This window comes from Tupaia chinensis, unplaced genomic scaffold (assembly GCF_000334495.1).
Source record: "Tupaia chinensis unplaced genomic scaffold, TupChi_1.0 Scaffold148065_1, whole genome shotgun sequence".
Lineage (NCBI taxonomy): Eukaryota > Metazoa > Chordata > Mammalia > Scandentia > Tupaiidae > Tupaia > Tupaia belangeri.
This window is the reverse complement of record NW_006207915.1, coordinates 679,302-695,005: the sequence shown is the minus strand read 5'-3', so window position 1 is coordinate 695,005 and position 15,704 is coordinate 679,302. Positions and strand designations below refer to the sequence as shown.

The 15,704-nt window shown below is 56.4% G+C and overlaps 1 protein-coding gene across 1 annotated transcript; it reads right to left on the bottom strand.

Annotated features, from left to right (window-relative positions):
• Positions 1 to 5,820: 5,820 nt before the first annotated feature.
• CCR2 (C-C motif chemokine receptor 2) lies at positions 5,821 to 12,021 on the bottom strand. The gene is made up of 2 exons (XM_006170132.2): positions 11,505 to 12,021; positions 5,821 to 8,552 (listed from the first exon to the last, which is right to left on the bottom strand). Exon 2 carries the CDS (start codon positions 8,517 to 8,519, stop codon positions 7,443 to 7,445), a length of 1,077 nt encoding a protein of 358 aa, XP_006170194.1. The 5' UTR covers positions 8,520 to 8,552; positions 11,505 to 12,021; the 3' UTR covers positions 5,821 to 7,442.
• Between the last annotated feature and the right edge of the window lie 3,683 nt (positions 12,022 to 15,704).

Below are 15,704 nucleotides of genomic sequence, written 5' to 3'. Positions count from 1 at the left end.
GTCCGAGAGGCACGCTAACACGTGGGCAGGGCCGTCGGATGCCGCTGGCGAAGACACGTTTCTGTAGGTGACAGCTGCAGGTTCTCGCTTTCACCGCGCAGAGCTGGGCAGGACGATCTGTCATCAGGTGGCTGGGGTGAGGAAGGCGTGCTCGCCCCCAGAGGGCAGTGTGTGCTAGTTAGCGGGCTCAGGGTCGCAGCCTGGACACTGGCTATGTGACCTTGGCGACACTTCCCTCTCTGCACTTGCGTTTCCTCATCTTCCAAGTGCTGTGTTAGGCCCGGGCAGCTCCCACTGCGCGCCTCCGCGACCAAGCTGGTTGGGAAAGTGCACGCTGGACTGGGACGGGGGTGTTCACAGGCCGCGGGGTGCACGGCTTAGTCGGGTATGTTCCCTGTGGGGTTTCCGGTCTAGACACATTCCTGTCACCTCTTGGGATGGAGATCCGTGCCAGGGATGCACGAGAAGGGCGGCCCGGGGGAGCTCTTCCACACTGAAGCGAAGCACGGCTCCTGCCGTGACGACCACGGACGGTCACCAGGCGCTGGCTGAGTTTCTTGGTCTCCGCTCCTCTCTGTCCCTGGTCCCTCCCGTCGCACCCTCGTTCTCATGTGTATTGCATCAGACTCCCAGAGGAAAGTGACCTCCCCGTCAGCTGGTCACTCTGGACTCCGGATGCCCACGCCGGAGAGCGCCTCATGCCGGCCACCCTTCTGCGGCGCTGGCCAGTCTTTCATGACCGCTCCATCGTCCGGCCATGGCTCCCATGTCCCTGCGGTGCTTCGCTCTCCTCACCCATGCCAGCTCCGGGCCATCTCCCCAGAGCACCGTCAGCAGGGCGGGGTGGGGAGGCAGTTCTCCCTGGGCCCCAAGGACCGAGGACACGCACACGGTGAGGGAAACGTGCCCTCTAGCAGCTCGCGTGCAAACCGGGGCTGGAACTGACTCTAGGTCAACACCGGTCCACCGTGGGGCGGGCTGTGCAAACAGCAGATGATGTTTTCATTAAAAAAAAGCGTGTCTAATTATGAAACCAGCACGCGTTCACTGTATGAAATTGGAACGATAGGAAGGTGGGGAAGAAGGAGGCAGGCCCAGGCCCAGCGGCGTAGCGCACTCCGAGTCCCGCCGAGGCCGGCTTCCATCCTGGCCCACCGTAAGAGCTGGGGTGGTGGCATCCTCTGTAGTCCCAGCGACTCACAAGTCGAGGCAGGAGGACTGTGACATAAGGAGACCCTGTCTGAAAAATGTTCAAAATTAGACACACTGTCCCAATCTCAAACCGTCTGGAGCCCGTGCTGCGGCTCAGCCCGACCTTCCCCGGCGTGCTTTCCGGTCACCTGCCCTGCGCGAAATCTCAAACCGTCTGGAGCCCGTGCTGCGGCCCAGCCCGACCTTCCCGGCGTGCTTTCCGGTCACCTGCCCTGCACGTACCGTTCCGCTCACGTCCCTTTTGTTTCGTTTTGCTAGAGTGCAACGCCAGCACTCCCGATGCCATCAAAACGTTCTGTAATTGCTTTTGTTTGTTCTTACTTTGATTTTTTGCCATAGGGTGTATGCACGCACTGGAGGGAGACAGTGAGAGGGAAGGGGAGCAGTCGCCCCCGAGGGGGATGCCACGCCACGATCCTCCATTCTCCTCTTGGGATTTTGGGCACACACACATACACCTGGCATGAGTTTTAAGCCGCCGAGTCTGGAGCTAGAACCACGGTCGGCCGTGTGGAGGTCCAGCACCTTTGGCCCCATGCCACCTGCTGGCCCCTTTAATTGTTTTCATCGAGGTCTCGCCCACAGCCAAGTGTGCTGACGCTACCTGTACAGCGAAGTGACTTTTCACATGCTCGCCCCCGAGGACCCTCCACCCCGATCCGGACACGGCGCACTCCTGTCACCGCAGGAAGGCACACTCTGCCCGGCAGCAGGGAGGGCCCGTCTGACCTCACGCTGAGACAGCCTGTTCCTTCCGTCGTAGAAGCGGAATCGCAGCTGCCATCCTCCTCCGCCTCGGCTTCTGCAGACCAGTGAGACCCCCGCCGATGTGCTACGAGGGCGACTCTTCCCCCTTCGCTCGCGGGGACGGCTTCTGACGGCCCACGGCTCTGATGCCCCGGCAAGGAGGAAGCTTCTAGTGTCCTCAAAGTCACTCTCTCCAGGAGGGCCAGAGAGTCCCCATGGTCCTCCAGGAAACGGGGAGACTCCACCCGTGCCCCGTGTCACACTTGGTCACCACGTGGCTCACCAGTGACGCTTGGGTGCTTTCCTCTCTGCTCCCTCGTGGTCGGCCCGTCACCTGTCTCAGGACCTGCTATGGCGACAGAGTGGGGGCCTCCGTGCTGTTCTCCCCACTCCCGTCTGTGCTCAGACTCTTCTCAGGACAACCCTCTGCCCCCCGTGCTCCTCACCACCATGTGCCTTCCAAACTCTCAAACCAAGTGGACATTGCAGGCTGGCCCCGTCACCGTGTTAGCAGTGCCCAGCCATGGTGAATACCCCATCACATGGCCGGGAAGTCTGCTCTGCGCATTCCTGGTTTCTCCAACCCACGCTCACACACGGCCATTGCGACCTCAGGTGCCATAACAGGCCTGGCACGCAGGGGAAGGTGTCCTGTAGACCCTCCGTGACCCTCGCTGGGCCAGGCCACCCTGCGCCGTGTGCTCAGCTCTGGAGTGAGGGCCTGAGGCTGAGGGCAAAGGAGCGTGGAGTCCTTGTAGCTCTGAGGACAACCACTGACACGGCAGGTCACACACCTACCCGGATTGCCAGGAGGTGTCAGACCCTGCCCTGTTCCTGACCCTCATGCCAACGTCTCCCACCTCATCTGCAGAAAGACACTGGGGGAGAAGGCTGGGGCAGGGGGCTGACGGGGGGAGTAGGGAGTGCCTCTCCTTCCAGCCCAGGGAGGGCCCCTGAGAACCATGCGAGGAATGGGGGCTGCAGAAGGGAGGCCAGCCCTCCATCCTGGGTGGGGTGCCCAGCAGGCGAGCTGTGCAGAGGAAGTGGGGACCTGACAGGTGGTGGGGTGGGGTCCCCAGGGTGTGAGAGTACTGGCGGAGCCATCCAGACTAAAACTGTCAACATGGGCCCCCACTTTCTGGATGAGGTGACCCCGTGCTGGGGCGGAGCTGTCAGTCCAGGAGTCCTCACACCTCCAGGCCCCTGCAGGGACTGCCCATGTGTGTCCGCCACAGGGCGGCTCGGCCGGTGCAGAGTGGGCTGTGCAGGGCCGGTGGGTGACGCTGCCCTCGCCTCCCCTCTACCACCCCTCTCCTCCGCCCTCCCCCACGTTACAAACCTGGTGCCGAAGAGACGTGGCCAAAGAAATGTCCACCTTGGTCACTCCCCACAGTTCACGAGCCACCGTGAGGAGGTCACTGGGCAGCCCAGGCCCCTCTCACTGCATGGGTTTCCTTCATTGGCTCTTGGTGGCCTTTCCTGCTGGCTGACCTTACCTGGAGCCATGTCCTCTTGCCAAGGGGGTTGATGAACAAGAGCAGAAGCAGGGCGGAAGGAAGGGGGCTCAGTGCCTCCCCCCAGGCTGTAGGCCCCTCTGCAGAATGACCACCCCAACCCCAGGGGCTGTGGACGTCCCAGACCACAGGAGGGTGGCGTGGGGGGCCATGAGGAGCCCCTCTGCCGAAGGAACCCTACGACGCCTTCCCTGGCAGCGAGGGCCCGTCCCTCCCTCACTCCTGCTCAGCTGCACAGCCCATGGGGGTGTCCTCCCCAGGACATGAAGGACGAAGGGCTCCCCTCCCACACCTGGAGATGGCTGCCAGCTCGCATGTGGCCATTTCTTCGCCAGCCGCCCGGTCATGTCGCCGTCACTGTCACTGTCACGGTGCAGGGCTTTCCCCTGGCTCTCAGAGCACCCCGTCCTGTCGCCATCACTGTCACTGTCACGGTGCAGGGCTCCCCCCCAGCACTCAGAGCGCCCCGTCCTGTCACCATCACTGTCACTGTCACAGCGCAGGGCTCTCCCCCGGCTCTCAGAATGCCCCGTCCTGTCACCATCACTGTCACTGTCACAGCGCAGGGCTCTCCCCCGGCTCTCAGAGCGCCGCCCATGCTCATGCACCCCTGTGTGTCCCCCTGCACCCGCTTGTGCCGCCCCTGCCCACCTCCTCACAGCAGGCTGTCTGATGGTATTATTCATCTAGCCGCCAGACCTCCTGACCTGCCCAGCTCACAGTGGGTCCCTGGGGTGCTCGTCACGCAGAATTTCATGATGTGGAATCAAATGGACACACGTCTGCATTTCTTATGAAGTTGCTAGAAGCCAGACGTCTTTGTTGTTTTTGCTATAGGGCACATGTGCTTGCTGGAGAGACTGGCAGAGATAGAGAGGGAAAGTGAGAGTTTTCCCAGGGGCTGCAGGGGCAGCGGGGAGGATGGCCATGCAGTCCCCTTCTCCCTCGTCCTCCTCTCGGGATTTTGGGCATACACAATGTGCCTGGCGTGTTTTTCAAGTCGCCGGGTCCGGGACTCAAACTATGCATTCAGCCATATGGGATCCAGCCACTATAACCTCTATACCACCTGCTGGCCGATAAGATATACACCTTCATCAGCTTCTGTTCTTCCTAACAGCTGACCTGCAAACCCAGTGGCTTGTCACAGCGAATGCGTGCTTCCTGCTCCCGGACATGCAGCTGTGGTCCTGGCTCCTCCACTCCCCGAGTCTCTCACCACCAGGGCACATGGGCTGAGGGGTGTGAGCCGGGTCCAGACTCCCTGTGGCCCAGAAGGGCCCAGCCTGAACACTTTTGAGGCACTGCTTAGCTGAGCACAGCCAGCCATGCACGGTGAGGGGAGTGTGCCCCTCGGGCCCAGGGTGAGTGTGCCACAGGGCAGCTGTGTGCACTCGCAGGGGGAGAGGTGGAGAGGCGAAGATTGCGACACGGCGCAGTCTACCACACCGCAGTGTAACAAAACAGGAAGGCGCTTTTTATTTTTTACCAAGATAGAGCATTGATTTATTCTCCAAATCATAGTTTTTAAGAACAATATTTACATCTCATCCCCATCAAAATAAAAATGTGTGCATTCGCTAGGATAATGCTGGATCCCCTTCCCTGAAACCTCCTTCAGCTGCATGACTAGAAACCAGGGTCAGGGCGGCCTCCTTGTCCCAGGGGTCTGGGTCCAGAGGCCGGGCAGGTAACAGACAGGGATGTTCCTAACTTGGCTCCACCAGGAGCAAAACCTTTGCTTGCTGAGCGAGCTTCTTCAGTCCCCTCCTTTATAAATTGGGATGAAAAGCTGCCTTTTCTTCTTTTTTTTTTTTTAAGAGAGATTTTTGCTAGAGGGTGTGTGAGCTCGCCGGAGAGACAAAGAGAGACAGAGAGACAGAAAGTGAGAAATCACCCTCCCCCAGAGGGAATGACTGCATTGCAATCCCTTCTCCTGCCATCTCCTCCTGGGATTTTGGGCGCGCACGCACACGCACCTGGCTGAGATGCTGGTTGCGGAGGGTGGGCTGTGACCAGGCGACAGACTTACTCAGATGCCAGTCGCCTGCAGATTGCAGACCCCGTCTGCCGGGTGTTGGGTGGGACTTTCTCAGACATACTGCCTTCTCCAGACTTCTAGCTCACAGCCAGAGTCGGCTCTAAGAGTAATGCACCATTTCTTTCCTTTTTAAGAGATTTTTGCTATAGGGCACATGTGCTCTCTGGAGAGGCAGAGAGAGGCTGAGAGACAGAAAATGAGAAATCACCCCCAGGGGGGATGGCCATGCTGCAATCCCTTCTCCTCCATTCTCCTCTCAGGATCTTGGGCACACACACACACACACACACACACACACGCGCGCGCACCCAGCATGAATTTAAGTCACCGGGTCCAGGACTCGAACCGCGGTCAACCACGTGGGAGTCTAACCATTATGCCATCTGCTAGTCTGGAATAATGCAGTGTTTTCAAGCTTGGCATGATAGCAGCCCTTGAACTAGTCCTTGGCCATATTTGCAAGTTTGCAGCTTTCGATTTTACTTTTATTTTTACTCTTTTAATAAAAGTCTTATTTCTATCCCCGTTTCCAAAGAGGAGGCACTGCGAAGTCGTTGGAAGAACATTTTCTCCAGTTCAGCGTCTCCCTCATCTAGGCCCACTCTGCCTGGAAATTTAGACACTGTGGTCCACCGGCTGGCTGTGGGATTTCCAAAGCAGGGGTCTCTGTCACCTGTCTCCAGGTGCCGTTTCTGTCCCAAACAAGCCGAGGGTCACCTGGTTGTCCTCTCCCTCAGCCACCAAGGGGCTCTCCTTGCATAGCTCCCTCCACGTTCTCCCCAGGGCTACCCCCCGGACCCCCCACTGGGTTTGCGGAGAAGGGCATCCTACAGTAGAGTCACGTGGCCGAGGCTGCGGGGACATGGGCTGGGTAAGGGGAGCTGGCAGGGGCAGCAGGGAGAGGAACCAGCCTGCATGTTCACGGGAGGCTGTCACTGGGTTCTGCCGCACCGCTCCTGGCCTGTCCTCTGAGCTGGCCTGGGGACACTCCTGCAGCAGCGCCATGCACCTCCCGGGCCTCCCCATAGCCCCTGCACTCCTGAGGGAGGGACTCGCCATTCTCCACCCCTCCATTCTCCACCCCTCACTCCTAATCACTACTTCCGACCTCCCCTTTTCCCTGGAAAGACACATAAAGGGAATTGACTATCATTATTTTAGCTCATCGTAAGTCATGAACATCTAGCACGCACACGTTTTCTGAGTTTGTATATGAGGGCGTGGCCTAAGGAGCACACGAGTAGTGGGGCTTGGTAGTTAGCAGCTCTCTAGTGGGGTGCACAGTGGTGAGAGAGGTCGGAGGGGGACAGTAAGAAAGCAAAAATGTGCCGTGCACTTGAGCCCTAGAGGCTTACCCAGCCCAGCTGAAGCTCCCGGAAGTCATTACAATTCCCAGACGCTCCGTGGCCTGGAGAAGCTTTCCGAGTTGAAGACGGGTAGGAGATGGGGCTAAGGGTCAGGACCGCTTCCTGGCTGAGAGCCAGTCCCTGGCCCACTCCCTCTGTGCAGGTGCACTGAGCTCACGTCCCTCCCTCGTGGCCTCGGCCCTGACCCCACTTATGCTCGTCCCCGTTCACCCCACGCCTGTCCTGTCCCCCACCCCCTCTGTCTCCAGCTGGGCCTTGGCTTCTAGAGATTGGTTGAATCAAAGACTGAGGGAAGAGATGGTGAAGACCGGAGAGAGCCTTGGCACAGGCTGTGAGGCACTTTCCAGGACTGAGATGAGCTTGCTGGGGAGTCCGAGTCCCTGCATGCAATCGTTCTGGAGTCGTCCTTGAACACACGTTGGATATACAGAAAGTGGCAAATCTGTTCTGATGCCTGTCACCCTGAGCCTCCTGGACACATATGTCACAAAAACTTGAAGCTAGTTATTGTACACAGGTTTTCATTTCCCTTTCAAATGCGTGAGCAAAGTGTGAGTCATTTTACAGACCAGACCAGACTTCTTGCTCCCCGGTAGAAGGGGTGTACGTGGAGCTTGCCCGGTCTGCTGTGTCCCTGTAGAGAGCTGGGCATTGCTTGCAGAGGTGCTTGGCGACGTGCTTTCGGAAGAACACCGAGAGATATTTTCTGAACTTCTCCCCGACCAGGGCGTAGATGACGGGGTTGACGCAGCAGTGGGTCATCCCCAGGGTCTCCGTCACCAGCATGGCCTGGTCCAGTCGACTGGTTCTTTCACAGCTGTTGAGGCCGAAGAACTCCTGGAAGGTGGTCAGGAGGAGGACGAGGTTGTAGGGGGTCCAGAAGAGGAAGTAAATGACCATGATGGTGAAGATGAGCCGCACCGCCTTGTGCCTCCTCTTCTCGTTCCGACAGCGGAGCAGGATCTTCAGGATTCCCGAGTAGCAGACGACCATGACCAGCAGCGGCAGGACCAGGCTCAAGATGTTCCTCATGATTGTATGGAAATTTTTCCATCCCAGTGGAAAATGAGGCTCACAGGTGTGACGACTGTCATCACTTTTAAATTTGACGAAGATGATTCCTGGCACAGAGGCCAACACAGCCACCACCCAGGTCACCCCACTCGTCACCACCCCAAAGGTGACCGTCCTGGCCTTGAGAGCAAACACAGCGTGGACGATAGCCAGGTACCTATCGATGGTCAAGAGGACGATGAACAGGACCCCCCCAAAATACCCGATGTGGTAGAGCGCCGTGCAGAGCTTGCACATGGCGTCCCCCAGGGTCCAGTCGCTGGCAGCGTAGTGAGCCCAGAACGGGAGTGTGAAAATTAACAGCAGGTCGGAGATGGCCAGGCCGAGCAGGTAGACGTCAGTCATGCTTTTGAGCTTCTTGCAGTTCACCAGGGTGAGGACGACCAGCATGTTGCCCACGAAGCCGAAGATGAACACCAGCGAGTAGAGCGGGGGCAGCAGCTGGGCCGCCATCTGCTTCACATCTAGTTTATCACAGGGGGCTCCATAATCGTAGTCATAACTGGTGGTGGCCTCCTCGCTGCTCCTGTTCCTGGTAAACACAGACGGGGCTGTGGCCGGCATGATGCACGTGGACGGCGGAGGCTCTCCTCTGCTCTGTCAACAGAACAAACTGATGACCACACACCGTGTAGACGACAACCCCCCAGCTTCAAAATATCCTCATTCCACACGAGTGGCCACACGGACTTTGGCCTTCTCTTTGTGGCCGTCTCCTTGAAAGCACGTGGCCAGCTCATTGCCCACCTCTGCGCCCAGTTGCAGACACCACTGTCCCCCAGAGCCACTTCCCCAAACCCTTGTCTTCCCCACCAAGCCTGATTCTCACTGCCTGCCTAGACACGCTGGACGCTCGCTCTCTCCACTGCTCTGTAGGGGTGCACAGGGCAGTGACTCGGTCCAGGCCGACGGCAGGTACGGGCGGCCTGCCAGGGCTTATGCCAAGGCTCTTCTGTGACACGAGAGACCCAGAACAAAGCCCCGTCGGCTGCTTCTGCTTTTGCAGCTTGTCTTGCGAGGAAGGCCTGGTGCTGAGGACCACGAATGGAAGCTCAGGGCACCAGAGAGCAGCCAGGCGGCCTCAGCACCCCCGAGTCCCAACCCGCCGGCGGACTGCATGTCTTCTGAGTCCCTGCAGTCTTAGAAAATAAGCCCCCATTTTAAGTCCTCATGAAATGCATTTCTGTTACTTGCAGGGGGCTTCTCTTTCTGCCTCCACCACCCTGCCGAGACTTCTCGGCCAAGGTCGCAATGACAACCCAATTTTCAAATGCCCTGGATTTGCTCAACTTCATTTTCATGAGTATTAAGAAAAAAACTTTATCTATTGCGTTCTTTCATGAGTGAGAGAGTCAGAGACAGAAATGGGGGTGGGGAGAAAGAGAGAGAGAGAGAGAGACGGGGGCAGGGAGAGCCTCCTATACGGTCTTGACGCCGCAGTCCCTTCCCAGCCCGGCCAGCCCGGATCATGGGCATGCGTGTGCCTGGCGTGCTCAGGAAGGTCTCCAGATAAGAACCCGGAACTCTCCTGTGGGTCGGCCTTGCAGAGGGTCGCCTTTCACTGCTGCGCTTCGGGCAGGCCCTCTCTGTGTCATCAGGGCGAGAACCCTACCTCCTCAACGGCTCCCCACTTATTACCTCACTTCTCACTCTGTGGCGGTCTTTTCTTCTCTCTAACCATGCTCCCCTTCCTTCCTTCTTTCTCTTTCTCTAATTGCCAGAGGGCATGTGCAGAGAGAGCTAGAGAGACAGAGAGATGGAGAGGAAGGGAGAAGAGACAGCTGCCATGGGCTGTGGCTATGCTGCAAACCCTTCTCCATTTCCCCGTCCTAGTGGGATGTAGGACATGCATGCACATGTACCCGCCCAGCGTGTTTTTCAAGCTGCTGAGGTGGGATTAGAACCATGGTAGACCATGTGGGTTCTGGCTTCCCTAACCACTAAGCTGCAGGGCCCCCATGATCTTTCCTTTCAGTTTGTCTTCTTAGAATTGAAATTGGATCACACCTTTGTCAGTTTAAAACCTCTAGCTGTGAGGGATCAGCAGTTGGCGTAGTGGCTACGTCGCTGGACTCCCATGTAGTCGACCGTGGTTCAAGTCCTGGACCCAGTGGCTTAAACTCACACTGGGCACATGTGCATGCGTGCCTAAGATCCTGAGAGGAGAACGGAGGAGAAGGGATTGCAGTGTGGCCATCCCCCCTGGGGGTGATTTCTCACTTTCTGTCTCTCTGTCTCTGTCTTTCTGGCGAGCGCACATGCCCTATAGCAAAAAGTTCTCAAAAAAACCCAAAACAAACCAAAAACAAACCTCCAGCTGTGGCATGAGCTTTGTGTGATGGGACCGCAAAGATGACGTCCTGACCACCCACCCCATCTTCTCTCAATCTGTTTCTTCTCAGCTTTGTTTCCGATCGCTTCTCAAACCCCAAATCCTGGCCCTCAGACGTCTTCCCGACATTGCCCTCGAACCCATCAATTCCTCCGTGGTTCAGTGACTTTGCATATGCTTGTCCCTCTTCCTCAAACGGCCCGTGAGTTCCTAGTCAGCCTTCACCGCTCAGATTCCCCTTCTCTGCGAAGCCCGAGCTGCATTCTCCATCACTCGTAAAACCACATGCACCAAATGGCATTTATCGTGTTATCGTCTCTTAGGGTTTCACGAGCCTAAAGGCAGAGTTCATGAATGCGAGACACTGTGTTAGTGATAATAATTATTATGAGACTGAGCGTTATTAGGGTTGACTCTCAGCCTCCTTCTGTCTGGTAGTGGCTGCATTGTTTGTGGCTCTTTCCATTTCTCTGTGATGAACACTCTTCGCGGGCCTTGCATTTCTCACCACTGAGCCAGATTCTCGAAGTCTGCAGAAACTACGTAAGATCGCTATCAGGACTGGGTTGAAAGCCGTGCCCTCCTGAGCAATATGACTGTGACCCTTAACTGAGTGTCCCTGAGGTTCTAGGGGCACACGTCACTCAGTTGGCTCTTACAGCGACTGGCTAGCCTCGAGTCCCTACGGTAGAGCAATGGCAAGGTGGCTTTGATGCTCCCACCTAGCTGTCATTCGAGTGCCAGGACGTGCAGCCAGAGCTGATGGAGCTGCCCCCAGAAAGACACATTCTATTCAGCCTTTTTGGGTTTCCTGAGGTGAAGCAAGAGGTGCATCTTGGTCCAGGCCTGGACTGTCCACAGGTGAACTGGAGAAGACACGGTGACGAGGCGGAGAGGCCCAGCCCTCTCACACCCTCGGGTGCTCAGAGGGCCACAGCGAGCTCGTGGGTGCTTAGGGGTGATCGAACAGAGTGACCGTCCTCACTGTCATTGCTGTTTATTCTCTCCTGTCACCTGAGCCCAGCGGGGTGATCTGACTGCTGCAGCCTGCACTTCCCCACTGTCACAGGGTCTCTCGTCACCTCCTGCTGCGCACAGCACCCTCCACATCCCCCCAGTGCACAGACCTGAGGGCGTGCCTCGTTTCTGCATTTCCAGATTTGAGATGCTTTGAGCCTATGATTCATAAAGTCATGGAAAAAGCACCCGCAACTCACCGGAGGAAGGCTTCTTCCAGGCAGCACTCGTGTATCAGGCTTCTCAGTAGCAGAACCACACAGATCTGGAGGTAGAAACTGGGTGTGCAGAAGTAGGAAATAAAGTTTCCTGCAGAAAAAGAAGGCGGAGATACGGGGCAAGTGATGGTAAAGATCTGAAAAAAAACTCAGAAAGATGCAGTTCTTCTTTTCCAGCCAGGAACGCTGCACCCTGGGTTGAGGTCTTCAGAGGAGGGTTACTTTTGAAATCTTGCTTATGCAATCTCGAGGGTGAGTCAGGCACACCCTCAACATCTGCTTCGAGTCTAAGGACTGCAGGCTTCTTATCCACGGGTCTCTCCATCTGGGGCTCTGCCATTCTGACAGTGATCGTTTGCATGTTGGGACCACAGCAGAACCTTTGGCTTCCCGGAGGACGGGTGCTAGCGGGCCTGTGGGTGGTAGTGGAGGAAAAGAATGGGGTTTGACTGTGGCCAGGTGCACTGGTTTCGTGGGCATGAGGTCTGATTAAAGTGTTTGTTTAGACGAAACCTTTGCATGAAGCGAGGCAACCAGACGCTCTCTTGTGCCGCCCATGCTCTTAGCAAGGTGGGCCTCGGCTATTACGGGTGCCACTCCTCGGAGAGAAGTTTCACTAAAAGCAAACATCATTAAGGCCCCGATTCTGCAGTGCTCAACAAATGGCAGTTTACCACACCGCAACAGAACCCCCAGTGCAGTCCCGGCGCCCTTCCTGGACTTCTGTGAGCTGGAGCCACGTGGCCCTCATTAGACCTGGACTTTGTGCTAAGCAAGAAAGGGCCTGGGGTTTCTCCTTAGAAGACAGTCCCCTTCCTGCTCAGGAACAGAGACAGTTCACCAGTTGTCCCCTCATGTGTCTCTGGGCAGGGCTAGAAGGGTCTCTCTGAGATCTCAATCATGAGACAGGCCATCCCGCTCCAGCGGCCCTGGGTGCGCTGCCTCTCCGGACTCTTGGACCCCGGGCTGGGCCAGAACCCCGGGACGTCCCCCTTGCCGGGCTGGACCTCTCTTCCTTTTCCGTCTTTGCTCTAGAGGTTGCTGACTTGGGCCCCACGGTTCATAAACAAGGAGACAGGCAGGGGCAGGTCGTGGCAGAACCAGGATTCGAACCCTTGGCTTATCCTGCCACGGGGCACACTTGCTGAGACCTTGAGGAGACCACAAGGATGAGTGTATTTACAGAATGGGGCCAGGCCGAACAGAACCAACAGGGCTGAAGGGCAGACCCGAGATTCGCGACCGTAGAGGGGGACAGCCCTGTGCACTGTGGGATACCGGCACACACCGCCCCAAGTCTGTGCTCTCCCCATCCTCCCATCTCTGCCTCCCGAGCTGCAGGCGATTCAGAAGCTGATGCAGCAGCTTCTGATGCAGATGGTCTGAAAGCAGGACCTAGATTTGCAAAGACCAGAAGGACCCTTCCCCTTCCCCCGTCTTCTCCGGAGAGAGCAAGGCCTTGCCGTTGGGAGCCCTCATCGGCCTGTGGACGCACAGGAATTGCAGGCCACGCTTTACCAACCGGCCTGCATCTGCCACGTGTCTCCCTCTCATAAACTGCGGCCCCCAGAGACTCAAAGCCCGTCTCCTTTGTCACTGCTCTGAAGGTTTACACCTTTGCTGAAGGTGCGATCTGAACTGGAATTCCAAGGCAGTTCTCTGAGAAGACCCCGTTCCCAGGATCTCACAGGTCTGCATGGAATATGCAAGTTAATACGCTTATTTTCTCTTGTTCACTTGCCTTTTGTTATAGGGATGATTCCAATGAAGAACTTATGAAGACGGAAGAGAACTGATGTTTCCTCCTCTGCTAAAATTCATTTCGCCACTGCTAGAACTCTGGCAAAGCAAGAGGGCCCAGGAGCAGTGGGCCGGCCCAGGAGCAGTGGGCCGGCCCTGAGCCCGGAGAGGGGAGTTACTTCCCTCGTGGCACCTGTGCTTTATATCCCCGCCCCGGCAGCTTGGAAAAACCTGCGTGGAGTGTGCGTGTGTGCCCCAAATCCCTATGGGACGGAGCAGTGGACAGCAAGGGGTTGTGGCGTGACCGCGCCCCCCTGGGGTGACTTTCTGACCCCCCCCTCCAATGAGCTCACGTGCCTCCAGCAATCTGAAAAAAGAGAGAGACTCTCAGAAGTAGAAGGTACCCACCCCCTTGCTCCCGCTCCTGACCTCCCAGCGCCTCCCGGGGGACCCCAGGGAGTCTCGGGGACACAGCCCGTTGGTGTCTGTTTCCTGGGGTGCACAGTGGGTCTGGGCAGGATGACGAGTAGCCACACCATCACACCGAGAGACTCTGTTACCACCTTCTCATTTGCTCCATAACAACCAGAAAATTGGGGCCCTCGGGGAATACATCTTAGAATTTTTCATGCACATGAAGTTAGGAAGAGTGCTTTTCCAAGAGTCTGAGAACTCCATGTTGGCACTGGCTTCATGGTTCTGAGATTTCCAGCCTGGAAAAATGGGTGTGGCCCTTCGAGCATACCGGAGGGGTGGCTGCTGACCACACAGAACCACGTAGGAGGCCTGTCTGTGGCCGCCATCTCAAGGGACCTGGGGTAGGAAAGAGAAGCTCAGTTCTTCTGCAAACCAATGGAACAAAAAATAGTCTATGTTTCCTGAATGAAAAAAAAAAAAAGAAAAAATAGTCAAACTGACTGTGACCGTGAGAAGTCCCTATCCCACTCTGGAGGTCAGTGGCTGGGTTGAGGGCTGGACCAGCTGGGTTTGTTCTTAGACTCTCTGCCCTTCCGTGGATGGCAAGACGGCCCCCAGTGGAAGGGGAGAAAGCGTGGCCGGAGAGAATGGTGGGTGGGGCGAGAAGACAGGAAGTTTATCAATAGCCTGAAGGCCCTTCGAGGATGGCCTCTGTCTTCCACGCTCATGGGACCTGGATTTGTCCAGTTGGTACCTTCAAGACAGAGAAACTTTTGATCTTGTCAAGCTGCCTTTGGTTCATTGTGGTGTGTGGTTTGCACGCTTCCTGTGACCTACTAAACTAGATGAGTGAGTTCTAGGATTTCACATCTTCGCTTTTGCTTGAAAACGATTTGGACCAACACGATGCCCACAGAAAACGCAGTTACCCTGTCCCCGCTTGTCCTGGGCAGGTCTTCATACCAAAAGCAATGCAAACTATTTCCACGGTTTCTGTCCCAAGTGACAAAATAACACAACACGGCAGTCGCAGCACGAGAGCCCAGTGCTGGAACGTTCTTAGGAAGGAAGTGTCAAGGAGTAGAAATCAGACACGAATTTCTCCTGTCACTTAAACCCGCCCCCGATGAACCGAGAAGACAAGAATATGTATTAAAACTAGAAATAAGTCACCAAAGTGCTTATCTGAGTCTTTATTACATTAGGACGTAAAGGCAGGAGGCCATATGTTTCCATACTTTAATACAAAATAAACCGAGAAGGGGAGGAACGTCAGGGTCTTTAGTAACTAAACATTTGCTGTTAAAAATCTCTCTCAAGTGACGTATGAAGACTCATTTGAACCCTGGTGAGGAGTAGCCCCGGGTTTGTCTGAGGCCAGGTGCCCTAGGCTGCTTTGTGACTTAGATCTCAGCGTAGGTACCTCCGGGGGAGCCTGCTTGGGGAAGGGAGTCTTGTTGGGGACAGGTCAGGAGAGAGACTTGGTCACAGAACGGCAGGCTGGGCGCTGGTTTTGGGGAAGACAAGGTGACATTCGCACTGACCGCCAACGCCTCCCCTGCAGGATGTCACTGTGGCTTCTGAGGTGTCCTGGGGAGGGGCTGCCGCTATGGCAGACATCAGGAAGCCCACGTTGTGTTCTGGGCAGGTCCAGGTAGCACGAGAAGCCCACAGAGCTGGATGTGGCTGAGATTCCGGCTGGTGGACACGGCTGGCTTCACCCTGGGTGGGCAGTTGGTAACGGAGATGCGGGATGGACCCTGGCCAAGCCCAGCTGGTTGAGGGTTTGCCCACCCGATGCTGGCTTCCCCGCCCCTCTGGTGGTGGGGAAAACCAAGGGTGGCCAGGACCACTCGTTTGTAGTGACCCGCATGCACTTGTATTTCTATTTAAAGATCAACGCATGGGAAAGCAAAAGTTGGTTCTTCAAAAGATCAGCAAATTGACAAATCTTTAGGTACACTGAATTTTTCTAGAAAGGGAGAAAATACAATAAATTAAAAACAGAGGAAGGTTGGAACATTC